At 64.0% G+C, this 13,245-nt stretch overlaps 1 protein-coding gene across 1 annotated transcript; it reads left to right on the top strand.

Moving 5' to 3' along the window:
* Positions 1-5,187: 5,187 nt before the first annotated feature.
* On the top strand, positions 5,188-13,017 carry SPIRE2 (spire type actin nucleation factor 2). The gene is made up of 15 exons (XM_056360906.1): positions 5,188-5,471; positions 8,466-8,503; positions 8,786-9,145; positions 9,454-9,534; positions 9,612-9,776; positions 9,866-9,952; positions 10,108-10,231; positions 10,328-10,494; positions 10,941-11,091; positions 11,214-11,347; positions 11,710-11,844; positions 11,916-11,983; positions 12,073-12,100; positions 12,212-12,327; positions 12,418-13,017. Exons 1-15 carry the CDS (start codon positions 5,258-5,260, stop codon positions 12,623-12,625), a joined length of 2,076 nt encoding a protein of 691 aa, XP_056216881.1. The 5' UTR covers positions 5,188-5,257; the 3' UTR covers positions 12,626-13,017.
* The last annotated feature ends 228 nt before the right edge of the window (positions 13,018-13,245 follow it).

Raw genomic sequence — 13,245 nt, 5'->3', positions numbered from 1 at the left:
TGCCCGCCCTGCGCCGCCATTGGCCGCCCGCCGGGGGGACAGGCGCTTCCCATTGGCTGGAAGCGCGGCGTGGTCCCGCCCGCCCCCTCCGCCATCTTGGTAGTGGCGGAGGCGACGGCAGCCATGTTGGGGAGAGTGGGTGGTGTCGCTCGGCGGGGCGGGATGGGCGAGGTGGGATGCGCTAAGGTAGGGCGCGGTGAGGGGCACACGTCCCGCTACGAAGGCTGTTTGCGGCAGTGTGTGTAGGACAGGGTGGCTCAGGCCAGGTCGCCAGGAGAAGGGGTCTCCCCTGAGAGGCCCTGAGGGGAAGATGCTCACCCTGAGGCCTGGCTGTGGGGGGGCTTAGCACAGCAGCAACTGATACCCCCACAGACTGGCGGGGCCAGGGCCACCAGGGCTGGGGGCAGCCATCCACATCTCAGGCCTCTTCCTGGGACCAGGTCCTATCACCAGCTCCAACAGCGTTTCCCTGCTCCCGGCCTGATTCTCCTTGCAGAGAGCTCCTTGCAGCCCTGCTTCCCTCAGGGATGCTTCCCTGCGTGCCCATTGTACCGCCCAGGGAAGGCGACAAGAACTCCTAAGGGCAGAAATCCCCAGCCGCACACAACTGGGCATTGCTGGGGGCAATAAAGGTTTCAGAGGGAGCAGTGTGGAATTCCCACAGGGATTTTCCTCTCATCTTATCCCTCTTGGAGATGAACCGCTGCTGGTTAGCTGCCCTTAGCGTGCCCTGCAGAGGGTTTGGAGCAGAAGGTGGTAATTCGTTTTGATAAGGATGGCAGCGTACAGGCAGATGAACAACCCCAGGGTATTCACCGTCAGGAGGCTAGCTTCTGTTTGCAGACGTTAAAAATGCTGTGCTGGAATTGGCCATGGGATGTTTTTATTGCAGTGCTGGCCATGGGAGCAGGTGAGTCAGCAGCACTTGCTGCCGAGAGCTGGAGAAAGCCCTTCCAGGCAGCACAAGGCTCCGGGTCTGCACTGGCAGTGCAATGGGCTCCCACAGCCAGCCTGCTGCCACACCAGGGGCACCTGCAGCACTGAATCTCAGCCCGGAGACAGCAAGTGAAACCCTTCCCAGAATCACATTTCTGAATCCCTTTAAACCCCCGGTGCCATCATCAAATTTGCAGCAGCCCTGGGTTTTGGAGGGGCTGTTCGTCCCTCCTGTGCCCCCCTGAGCTCTGGTGCTGACTGGCGAGCTGAGGTAGCCCTGAGCCGGCAAAGCAAATCAAAACCTCTCCTGCAGCAGCCCTGCCGGTGGGGGACATCTGCAAAGGGCTCATTTTGCACATGGTGGGAATGGCCTACGCAGGGGAACGGAGGACATGGTGACAGCTGAGGGAGCGGAGGCACGGGTGGGAGCCTGGCTGTGGGAGGTGGCACCTCCATGTTGTCCCTGGGAAGGGACAGACGGGAGGAATGGGCTCCAAGGGGAGTGGGAGTACTGCGTCAGATGGGAGGTCAGTACTGAGGAATCGAGGGAGGTTAGAGACAGTAATTAATGTGATTAAGAAGCTGGAAGGACTCATCTGCAATAAAACGAAATATTTGCATTGGGGGAGAAAGGAAAGGGGAAGGGAAGGGACCTGCCTCCAAATATCTCAGAGATGAATGGGGAAGAAGAAAAGGAATTACTTAGCAAGGTACAAAGAGATACGAAAAGGAGAGCGTGGGGTGGGGCAGGGAGGGTAATTTTGGCTGGAGGTGAAGGGAAGCTGCCTGCCTCTGAGCTCTCAGGTGGGCACTGCACAGCCTGGGGAGCTGAGCTGAGCTCCAGCTACCAGCACACATCCCAGGAACGTGGGGGCTCAGGGCCACCAGGATGTCCCCTGTCCTGTCGTGCCCGAGCATCCCTGGCTCCCTGCAGACAGGCTGGTTGGTACCCGTGTCCCATGTGTTGCACAGCCCCTCGCCTGTGCGGTCTCGCCCTGTGGGCTAGGGGAGCCATTGCCTGCAGGTGGAAAGGGAACAGAAAATGTCTGTTCTCAACACTGCCGGCCAGTCTCTGTGGCCTCACTGGTTTACTGGCCTGCAAAGAGCCACGCTCGCTGTATTTAATACCGCAATGCATTATCTGTGAGGTATGCTGAGTTAATGCAGTCTGCACCAAGAACTGGTTTTAATTAAAATATTAATGAAGAAGACTCTAGAAAGGAAATGGAGCTTTAACAAACACTCTGATTCAGTCTCTCTGCCTCTCCAGCCCCTGAGCCGTTGCAGTACCTTGCTCTCCTCCCGCAGGGCAGATCTGGCAGGGGCTGGCCCAGGGTCCCTAAGGTAGGACTGGCAGCTCTGGAGGAGGGCAGGAGAGCCGGCAGGCTCACTTCCCTTGTTCAAAGAAAGACTCAGCCTGGCTGTTCGCACCCAGACAAGAGGAGTGCAAAACCCCAGAACCTATGCAGTAAAACTGACTCCGCAAAGTGGGTGGCTTTGCAGAATCCAGCCTGATCCATTCAAGCACCACAGCCATGAGCCACACTTGCCTGGGTGGAATGGGCTTGTCTGTGTCCTGGGTCTTTCTCTGCTGCAGCTGAGGACAGGGCTGGCCCTCAGTGCTCACAGCCCCCATGGCTTTCATCAGGAGCACTTGTGCTCCTGCAAAGGGATCACTCAGCATGGCTGGCCGCAGCAGGCTGACTGACCTGGAGCTCAGGTTTCTGGGGTGCTCCAGAAGTTTATTCATGCAGAGAAGAGACTGGGGAGCTCTTACAGCATCTGTGCCCCAGGAGCCTGGTGCCTCCTGACAGACAGTGGTGCTGCAGACCTGCTTCCACCCCAGACCAGGTGGCTCATTTGACTTGGGGCTGGCTGGAGCTTTTCAGGGAACCAGAAAGTCTGGGAGCAGCAAGTGCTGCATTACACCGGGCACAGTCAGGGACTTGTCTCTGGTTCGACCAAAGAAGAAAAACCAGGAGGAAACCATCACCGTGATGGCCAAGGTGATAAGAAACCCTCTGAGGGGTCACAGGGAGGTGCAGCCAAGACCTCAGCATCACTGTGTGGAGCCAGAGGCCACACTCCAGGCAGCGACACCAGGAAGCTCCTTGAACTCTGGCCACATCTGAGGACAGCACGCAACAAGAGCAAGCTACCGTGTAAAACTCTCTTTCGTGGCCCCCAGTTTATTGCAGCATCTGAGGAAAGTGGAATAGGTGCATCCAACCTCGTGAGTTCTCTGAGTGCTCCTCTGAGGTTTCTGTGGCTTTGTAAGGATTTTTTTTTGCATGTGACAGATGAAACCCGTGTGAATATGTTAAACAAACGGGGCTCACAGCACACAGCCCTGCTGCAGGCTGCTGGGGAAGGGCTCTGCCCTCTGTCGCCGCCAGTTCGCTGGGGCACGTCCTGCTTCACTGCCGAGGGTGGGCAGCAGCCAGGAAATCTAACCCTGCTGGAGTGCTATGCAACCATTTCCCAACCTCTTCATTGTTTTTTTTCTCCCTATTTCTTTCATTTTTAATTATATTTCCCCTATGCACATACACACTTGGCTTTTGTTGATTATTTTCTGAGACAGTAGCTTTTAATTACATCTTGATCTTATATTAATTACAGTTTTACCCATAGCAAAGGACTTTGTGCTTTATAATTCAAATGGATTCCCATGAATCCTGCAGGTTGGGTTATCGCTGCCTTCAAACGCTGCACAACCTCCCCGCTCCCATCCCCGACGGTGCCGCTCTGGCTGTGTCCAGAGGCGCTGGCAGGTGTGTGTGGCGCAGGAAAGCCGGCAGCCAGCTCAGCACAGCACATGCAGCTTTCCTCCCCCTAAAGTCGCTTCCCAAGCAGGCTCCAAAGCCAGCTGATTACAGGGTAAATGTCACATTCAAATCTCCCTTGCTGGTGAGGAAAGCCAGACCCAGACGTCCAGCACCGAAGCCAAGAGCTGCTCCCGGGGGACCAGAGCCGTGCGGCTCTCCTGCAACGCGCAGATCCAGCCAGGGATCCCAATGTGCTCCTTATCCCCTGCAATGTGCTCCTGCCCCAGCAATGGTGCATTTTGGTAAAACCAAGATGTGCAGACACTTTGGATCACCTGCATCCATCCTCCCCCTTCCCAAAGCCCGGGGCACTGCGCAGGGCTGTGATTCCCAGCTGTCTGACCCTGCTTTCCCATTTCCTTCCCCAGAGACAGAGACGACACTGCTCAGGATCTCCGAGACGGGCATTTCTCCACCACGGCGTTGCAGGCACCATCCCAGGCTCTTTGCTGGAGGTCTCTGGCCCCGGGACAGCTCTTTGGCCGTGTGGAGTAGATGAGCACCCATGTGGTGGCTCTATCCCGCTCCCAACCGTGCCAGCACGGCTCCGGAATTCACCCCAGTTTATGCTCATGGGTTAATGGGGCTGAGACGCGGTTTTATGCTTCTTCCATCATGGAAATGGGAATCTCATCATGACAAAAGCTTTAATTTGCTCTAACTGACCTTTCATGGGCCTTTCTGCTCTGCTAGGACCATCCTGCCCACGCCGTGGGTCTGGAGGGACCTGCTGGTGCCTGGGCATGAGCCAGCTATCAGCACCGTGCCATGCCAGCCTTTCCAGCTGCTGCAGGGCATTGTCCCCACACACTGTGTTCCCATGGGACACTGTCCCCCCGGAGGTTCCAGGTCCCCATCCCGGTGCCTTCAGCCACCATGCCATGCTGAGCCGTGCCAAGCCCTGCCGTGCTGTAAGAAGCCATGCTAAGCCCTGCCAAGCTGTGCTAAGCCTGGATGAGCCCTGCCAAGCTGTGCCAAGCCATGCCAAGCCCTGCCGAGCCTTGCCGTGCAGAGCCCTGCTGAACCACGCCAAGCCCTGCCGAGCCTAGCCGTTCAGAGCCGAGCCTTGCCGAGCCGTGCCAAGCCCTGCCGAGCCGTGCCAGGCATGCCGAACCCTGCCGATCCTTGCCGTGCCAAGCCGTGCCAAGCCCTGCCGAGCCTTGCGAGTCCTGCCGAGCCTTTCGGAGCCGTGCCAAGCCCTGCCGAGCCGTGCCGTGCCGAGCCCTGCCGAGCCGTGCCGAGCCTTGCCGTGCCTCTCGGTACCGCTCCGTCCAGCGCGCCGCCTCCCGGTGGGCCCCCCCGGCGGCGGCAGTCGGTGGCTCGGGCGGGGCCAAGCCGCGGGGGCGGGGGCGGTCCGATCCGCCGCCAGCTGCTCTGCTCCGCTCCGCTCCGCGCCGCCGCGCCGCGCCCCCCGCCCCTCCCGGGGCCCCGCCCGCCCGGTGCGGCGGCGGCGGCGGCGGCGGGCGGCGGCGGCGGCGCGCGGGGATGGGGCGATGGCGCGGGCGGGCGGCGGGGCCCCGCGGGAGCTGTCCCTGGAGGAGGTGCTGAAGTGCTACGAGCAGCCGCTGAACGAGGAGCAGGCCTGGGCGCTCTGCTTCCAGAGCTGCCGCGCCGCCGCCGCCGCCGCCGCCCCCGCCGCGCCTCTCCGCACCGCCGACATCCGCCTCCGCGGCGACGGGAGCGTCGTCCTTCCCGCCCCGCCGCCCGGTAAGCGACCGCCGCAACGCGGGGTGGAACAGGGAGCGGCCGCACGGGGAGCGGGGCTGCGCCGGTGCTGTTTACCGGCACCGCCACGGGGTGCTGCACAGCCCTGGGGCCCGGGGATACCAGCACGGGGAGGGGGGCACCCGCAGTGGAGCCGGCGAGAGGGAGCGGCACCGGTGGAGTAGGGCCGGTACCGGGGATGGGGGGGCAGGCACTGGAGGGATGGGCAGAGGTAGCGGCCCCGCCGGGGAGGGGGGGCAGGCACTGGCGTCGCCGGCACCGGCAGCAGGGGACCGGTGCGGCACTGGGGGCACCGGCTGCGGCACCGGAGAGACTGAGAGGACGAGCAAGAGGGCTGGCACCGGGGGGCAGGAAGGCGGTACCGGCACCGGCAAGGACGGAGGCGAGGCCCCAGCCCCGGCCCTAGCAAGGAACCAGCGCACCAGCATCGGCACCGGCGCTGGCACGGCCAGGGACCATCGCTGGCACTGCGGTTACTGGCGCAGGCCGTGGGCTGGTGGCCCGGAGGGGCAGGGCTGGAGTGGCACCGGCAGAGCCTGGCCGGCTGATCTGGTGAGGCTGGCCCCAGGGTGGGGGGTGTGCAGAGTGCCCGTGGGTGCGGGGTTCACCGGGCCGGACCCCACCGCGGGGCTGCAGGACACCCGGCAAGGACAGACCGACAGGCGCGGGGACACACACCTGCAGGTGCACGGCACAGAGCCAGGCACACTGCCTACACACACCTGCACCCCCAGACCCCGCAGGGGACACTGTCCACTGCCTGGTGTGTCCCTGCGGTCCCCCGGGAGTGGCGGTTTGGGGCAGCACCGTCGCTGACCTTCGGACTGTCAGCCATGCCCTCTCTGCGGGCGGCTGGCGCTGCCGGGCAGGGCCGTGGCGGTTCCGGCCTGTGTCAGGCTCGGCCGGCTGCCAGCAGCAGAGCCGGCTGGTGCGGCGTGAGCACCCGTGTGCCTAATGACAGACACGGCAAATGGCTTCGCCCGTCTTGCCCTGTGGGGAGGCCAGGGTGCCCAGAGACAGTGCCCGGTGCCTGGCGCTGTCGGACGCTGCAGGGTCTCCTGGGGTCTTGTGGACGGACAGGGACACTGCAGTGTCATGGCATGTCCTTACTGCTGGTGGCCGGGCAGGAATGTTCTCAGTGGCAGGGGACAAGCTGAGCCGTGGGAGATGGGGAGCGGGGTGCAGGAGGCTCATGGGGCCTGGGGCGCATGGGGCAGCTCCGTGCCCAGGGCAGGGCCACACACTGCCATGGCACGTGGCTGTGGCAGCTAGGCACGGTGTGGTCACACCAGCTCCACCGGTTGCACATGGCAATAGCCCCACACCCTTCCCTGAGCCACTGTCAGTGCCACCGTGCTGCCTCCTGCTCCCTAGTCCTTCCTGTGCCAGCCTGAGCCACCTCCCCAGGGACAAATCTGGGCCCTTCACAGTGAAGCCCAAAGCTGGAAGGGCTCCAGGTGCCTCCCAGAGCCGCGGCAGGTGGTGGCACCAGCCTGGCACAGGGCTTGGCAGCTCCACCCGGGCACAGGACAGAGTCCGGGTCAGATGAGCTGGCAGCACCCGCCTGAGCCGCTCTAGTTCCTCACCCCATGGGAACTTCCTCCAGCAGCTGGAGGGAGCTTCTGGGACCAGCCAGGCTCAGCCCACTGGTCCAGCTCCTGCCAGTTCACCGAGCCATGGACAGTGAGAGGGGCTTCGGCCAAGCGTCAGATCCGGGGTGCCGATGTCACTATCCCAGGGGATGTGCTGCCACATCCTCTCCCAGCTAGGGCAGAGCATCCCAGGGCTGGCAGTGCAGCGGGAGCCAGGCATAGCCTGGGGCGCGGGAGTGATGTTGGTCTTATGTGTGACATGGCATGGCTGGACCCTGCATCTCCACCACTCGCACTGCCCTTCCCGAGCAGCACCTGGCCTGGCTGGCACATTGCTGATACACAGCCAGCACATGGCTGGCACCTTCTTGCGGCTGCTGCTCGCTGCCACATCGATCAGCTAAATGGACAGCTAATGGCCGGTGCTTCCCTGGGCTGGGGAAGGAGCACTGCAGCTGCTATCAGGAAAGTGGAGCTGGGGGCATCAGAGCACTGTCCTTGGGGATGATGAAAAAGCCACTCCTGCTCCTCATCCTGTAGCCCTCTAGCTGCCAGGGAGGTCTGAGCTGCCCACGAGCATCTCATGGGCTCGTGTGTGTGTAGGCACAGTGCTATGTGTATATGCGATAGTCTGGCTGTGCTGTCTCTGCAGTGGGAAGCAGCATTGTTGGGCACAAACACAAGGACACAAATCACTGCAGCGCATACCAGGCATCCATGTCATGTCCTTTGGGTGATCTGTGCATCCTCACTGCACCCCTGCCTCCTGGTGCTCATGCTGCCAAGTGCCCACACTGCTGGTGTCCACACCAGTGCCCACACTGCCAGTGCCCACACTGCTAGTGCCCACAGCCCAGCAGGGTGTAGGGGACATCTCCCTGCAGGTGCAGAGCTCTCAGCTCCCTTCAGCTGCAGGGCTGAGTGATAAAGGGGTGACACTGCCCCTGCTATGTGCCTTCTGGGTCTGGCTGGAGGCAGTGGACTGAGTGGCTGGTGCCTGTTTGGGCTCGTTGCCCAGGGCCAGTGTGTGCTGTGATGCTGAGTGAGGCTCACCATGCTCGGCTGGGCAGGGTGGGCAACGGAGACTGTGCCACCAGCTCGTAACCAGCACTGCCGATGCCAAGACTCAACACGTAGGTCACCGTTGTCCCATGGAGCCATGTCCTGAGGCTATGTCAGGATGGGTCCAGCTAGGGATGGGGGACCCAGTTTGGGGTAGGAGCTACTGAGGCTGGGACCCACTCAGGGTCACCCCGCCAGGTCCCCCCAGCTGAGGCTGGGTGGGTGCAGCAGCCCTGGGGTGTGGGACAGGAGGTGATGCTTGGGTGGGATGCCCAGCATGGGGCTGCAGATGCTAGTGGTGACTCTGCCCTTCTCCCCCTAGAGCTGCCCCCGCTGCTGACGCCCTCTGCTGAAGCCCAGGTATGTGGGGGCTGGACGCCTGTCCAGCCCTGCTGCAGCTTGCTGGTGACCTGGCCCATCTGCTGTCACACCCAGCATGGGGGTCCCTGGGTGGGCATGGCCACCTGTCCCCCCCTTGCCCTGCAGTGATGGGTTCCTGGGGTGCTGTAGGGGGTGAGACCCAGCACCCATGTCTGAGGCAGCGGGGGGCAGCTGGTGCTGGTCATGTGTGCCGAGGGGCTCCTCCCGGTGCGGCCAGTGCTGGGGTCCAGCTGGGGCCCTGCCAGTGCCATCTCCCCTCAGATGGTGCAGTCGTTGGGCTTCGCCATCTACCGGGCACTGGACTGGGGGCTGGATGAGAACGAGGAGCGGGAGCTGAGCCCACGGCTGGAGCAGCTCATTGACCTGATGACCAACAGCGACTCGGAGGACAGTGGCTGCGGCACGGCCGATGAGGGCTACGGGGGGCAGGAGGAGGAGGAGGAGGGGGGCGAGGGGCCGCTGCGCGCCGTGCGCACCTTTGGGCAGGCCATGCAGTGCTGTGCCGCCCGCCTGGCTGACCCCGCCGAGGCCCAGGCGCACTACCAGGCTGTCTGCCGGGCTCTCTTTGCCGAGACCGTGGAGCTGAAAGCCTTCCTCGCCAAGATCCGCGATGCCAAGGAGGTGAGTGCAGGCACCTGCCAGCACAGCTGGCACCACTGCCTGGCCGGGGAAACCACCCGTGAGCCCAAAACACTGGGGTGCGCATGGTGCTCCTCTCTGCACCCCAACCAGGGCTGCCAGCTCCCTCTCCCGGGGTGCTGTGCCGTGGTACCCCTGGCTCCCACCTGCCCCGGGCTGGTGCCGGCATGGACAGCTCATAGCAGGGATGGGGGTGCCCATCAGAGCTGTGGCCCTGTGGCATGGTCCCAGCCGGACCCTCGGTGCCGCTGGGCACTGGGGCAGGGTGACGCCGTCTCGTGCCATGGCAGATGCTGCAGAAGCTGAAGGAGGACGAGGAAGCGGAGGAGCGGCCAGCAGCGGAGCTGGGCAGTTTGCGCAACACTGACTGGGTACGGCAGCATGGCCGGGTGTGGGGGGCTGTGCCGCAGCCGTGTGGGAGCTGATGCCATGTCTGTCCATCCCCCAGGCTCGGCTGTGGGTGCAGCTGATGCGGGAGCTGCGGCATGGTGTGAAACTGAAGAAGGTGCAGGAGAAGCAGTTCAACCCACTGCCCACCGAGTACCAGCTCACCCCCTTCGAGATGCTCATGCAAGACATCCGTGCCCGCAACTACAAACTCCGCAAAGTCATGGTGAGCATGGCCAGGGTGAAACCATGCCAGTCCCCTGCCCTGCTGCCATGCCACCCTGGCATTGACACTGCCCGTGGCCCCTCTGCCAGGTGGATGGAGACATCCCCCCCCGGGTGAAGAAGGACGCCCATGAGCTCATCCTCGACTTCATTCGCTCCCGGCCCCCACTGAAGCAGGTGAGTGCCAGCACCGGCACACCGCCATGGCATGGCAGTGCCCAGCCTGGGCTTGGCAGGTCACATGGGTGCCATGCCCACCCGGCTGGGTGCCCTGCGGGTGGTCGTCCCTAAGCCACAGCCACCACTTGAGGTCCCATCGGTGCATCCTGCAGGCATCAGAGCGGCGGCTGCGGCCCCTGCCCCAGAAGCAGAGGACGCTCCATGAGAAGATCCTGGAGGAGATCAGGCAGGAGAGGAAGCTTCGGCCTGTGGAGACTCCATACCATGGCCAGAAAGGTACCAGCATTCCCTCCCTGCCAGGCTGCTGGCCACGCACCCGGCACCAGGGCAGGTCCCTGCTGTGCCAGGACTGAGCCCCATCCTGGTCCACAGGCTACAGCTCCCTGCCCTGCATCCCCCACGCCTGCTCGGGCCGCCTGGCCTCCAGCTCCTGCCTCGAGCTCTCCCGGTCCCCAGTGACCGTGCCAGCACGCCCACGGCCACGTGTCCTGCTCAAGGCACCCACCCTGGCTGAGATGGAGGAGATGAACGTCTCCGAGGCAAGAGAGGGGACACAGCAGCGCCCACACTGCTGGTGCCCGTGCTGCCAGTACCTGTGCTAGTGCTCACATTGCTGGTGCCTGTGCTGCCCGTACCTGTGCCAGTGCTCACACTTCCAGTACCCCTGCTACTGGTGCCTGTGTTCCCAGTGCCTGTGTCAGTACACACACTGCTAGCTCCCATGCTGCCAGTGCCCGTGCCAGTGCTCACACCACTGGTGCCCATGCTGCTGGTGCCCGCAGCCCAGGGGGGTGCAGGGGGCATCTCCCTGCAGGTGCAGAGCTCTTAGCTCCCTCCAGCCCTGAGGCTGAGGGGTAAAGGGGTGACCCTTCCACCCCCGCAGTGTGCCTCCTGGGTCATTGGGGAGGGTGGAGGCTGGGGGGACACGGGAGTACAGGAGGGGTGAGAGGGTCCCTGGGGTGACACTGTGCCCATGGCCCTGCAGGAGGAGGACTCCCCGGGCACAGAGGTGCCGCTGAAGCGGGACCGCTCCTTCTCAGAACATGACCTGGCACAGCTGCAGAGCCAGCTGAGGGGCAGCCAGGCTGCGCCCCAGGAGCCAGAGCCGCTGCAGCCGGAGCCCCGACCCCGCTCAGGTACCTGCCGGAGGTCCCCAGCCCTGCAGCACCTCCGTCCCCGGGGTGGCTGTGCTGTGCCCTGCGGCAGGGCTGGCACTGGGCAGCGTGGCCTTGCCACGGCCTCCCTGTTCCCCCTGCAGGCTCCGTCCCTGCCAGCTGCCACCCGCTGCCGGACGGCTCAGCACTGCCCCGGGCTGCCCTCGGTGCTGTGGAGGAGAGGCCGGAGGATGGATCCAGCGCAGCCCCCAGCACCAGCTCCAAGCATCTCTGGCTGGTGAGTGCTGGTAGTAGGGCTGGGTCAGGCTGGGGACACCAGGGCTGGGGATACCGTGAGAACGTGACCATGGGCACACAGCAGTCTGGCATGAGGGCACAAAGTACCTGGGGAGTCCCCATGGCCTCCCCACTCCCTCTGCTCGGGATGTGGGGCTTAAGACATGCCATGCCATGTGCCCTATGTCCATGCTGGGACACTGCTGGTGTTGGGGACTCCCTGACCGTGCTGGGGATGCTTTGCTGGTGCCAGGATCTTTTGCCCATGCCAGGAGGTGCTGCCCATGGCACAGGGATGCTCCGGTCCCCACCGTGCGCTGCAGCCCTGTGGCAGACCGGGTTGACGTCCCCACTTGCCCGCAGGAGTTCAGCCACCCGGTGGAGAGCCTAGCCCTCACCGTGGAGGAGATGATCAACGTGCGCAGGGTGTTGGTCAAGGCCGAGATGGAGAAGTTCCTGCAGAGCAAGGAGCTGTACAGCAGCCTGCGGAAGGGGAAGGTGGGAGCTGGGGCCAGAGGGGCTGAGTGCTGCCTGCCCGGCCCCCGGCTCTCACCCCGCTCTGCCCACAGGTCTGCTGCTGCTGCAGGGCCAAGTTCCCCCTCTTCTCCTGGCCCGCAGCATGCCTCTTCTGTAAGCGGTGAGTGTCGTGCCATGCCACAGGGCTGGGAGGGTGGCAGGGGGGTCCCCGCCATGGTCCCACTCACCAGCTTCTCTCTGTCCCCCCAGGTCTGTATGCAGCTCCTGCAGCCTGAAGGTAAGGGACTGGCTCTGGCCAGTGCCAAGGTGTCCCTGTCCTGCTCCCTCCCTGTCCCTGTCCTGCCCCATCCCTGTCCCTGTCCTGCCCTGATGCCTGCACACCTGGCAGATGAAGATGCCTTCCAAGAAGCTGGCTCACATCCCTGTCTACGCGTTGGGCTTCGAGAGCCTCCCAGGCTCACTGCTGGCCAAAGCCCTGCCACTGCGGAGGCGAGAGACCTTCCAGTGAGTGTCACAGCCCTGAGCCTTCCTCCCCCCACCTCCTCCCCTCCTCCCCTCGGTTGTGCCGGGGCTGACGGTGCACCTGTGCCACAGCTCGCTCCCGGGCACGTGCTGGCGCCGGGTGGAAGAGGAGTTCCCCCACATCTATGCCCAGGGCTCTGTCCTGCGTGACATCTGCAGCGACTGCGCCGGCTTTGTCACCGATGTCATCTGCTCCAGCCGCCGCAGCGTGGCCGTCCTCAACGCTGCGCCACGGCGCACCAAGGCCCGCTCCCTCTACGGCGACTCGTGGCACAAGTGAAGGGCACGGCGCAGGGGTGCCAGCTGCCCCGACGTAGACCCTGCTCGTGGCCACCTGGATGTACATATATACATAGGATGTATACATACAGCCTCTATATTTATATACCTGACGGACCAGGGGGTGGCGTGGGCCAGCGGCACGGCAGGGTGCCTGCTGTCCCCTCCTGTCCCCGCCACCGGCGGGACGCTGGCATGGCCCCGGGGGGCGGATTGTGCCACGGGCACCACTGCTGCCAGTCCCGCTCCTCTGGCCCCGCTGCTGTGCCAGGCCCGGTGTGCCAGGCGGGTGCCGGGATGCCCAGCGCCGTGGCTGGCGCGGCCACTCTGTATGTCCCCCGGCTAATAAACCCGCTGGGCTGCCCCGGGGCCACGTGGCTGTTCCTGCGTGGGTGGGTGGGCTGGCGTGGAGGGCGCGCGCATCCCCCCCGGTCTGGGGCGGGTGGCCCACCACCCCCAGCGCCCCACCGTGGCCCACCTGAACGTGTCCCCCCTCCGGCCGCCCCTCCTGCCCCCCCCGCTGTGCCCCACGCGTGATCCCACACACGGCTCGTGGGAACACCCCATGCTGGACCCCGCGCCACTGTGTGCCCCCGGCCGCCGGGCTCCCCCCGGCTTGTC

This window comes from Falco biarmicus, chromosome 15 (assembly GCF_023638135.1).
Source record: "Falco biarmicus isolate bFalBia1 chromosome 15, bFalBia1.pri, whole genome shotgun sequence".
In the NCBI taxonomy this organism is placed as follows: Eukaryota; Metazoa; Chordata; class Aves; order Falconiformes; family Falconidae; genus Falco; species Falco biarmicus.
This window is presented reverse-complemented; position numbering and strand designations above follow the sequence as displayed.

Coding starts and splice junctions, on each gene's coding strand:
- SPIRE2 (XM_056360906.1), top strand. CDS start 5,258: ATGGCGCGGGCGGGCGGCGGGGCCCCGCGGGAGCTGTCCCTGGAGGAG. Junction 9,953..10,107: donor CCCGGCCCCCACTGAAGCAG/GTGAGTGCCAGC, acceptor TGCATCCTGCAG/GCATCAGAGCGGCGGCTGCG. Junction 12,328..12,417: donor CGGAGGCGAGAGACCTTCCA/GTGAGTGTCACA, acceptor CCTGTGCCACAG/CTCGCTCCCGGGCACGTGCT.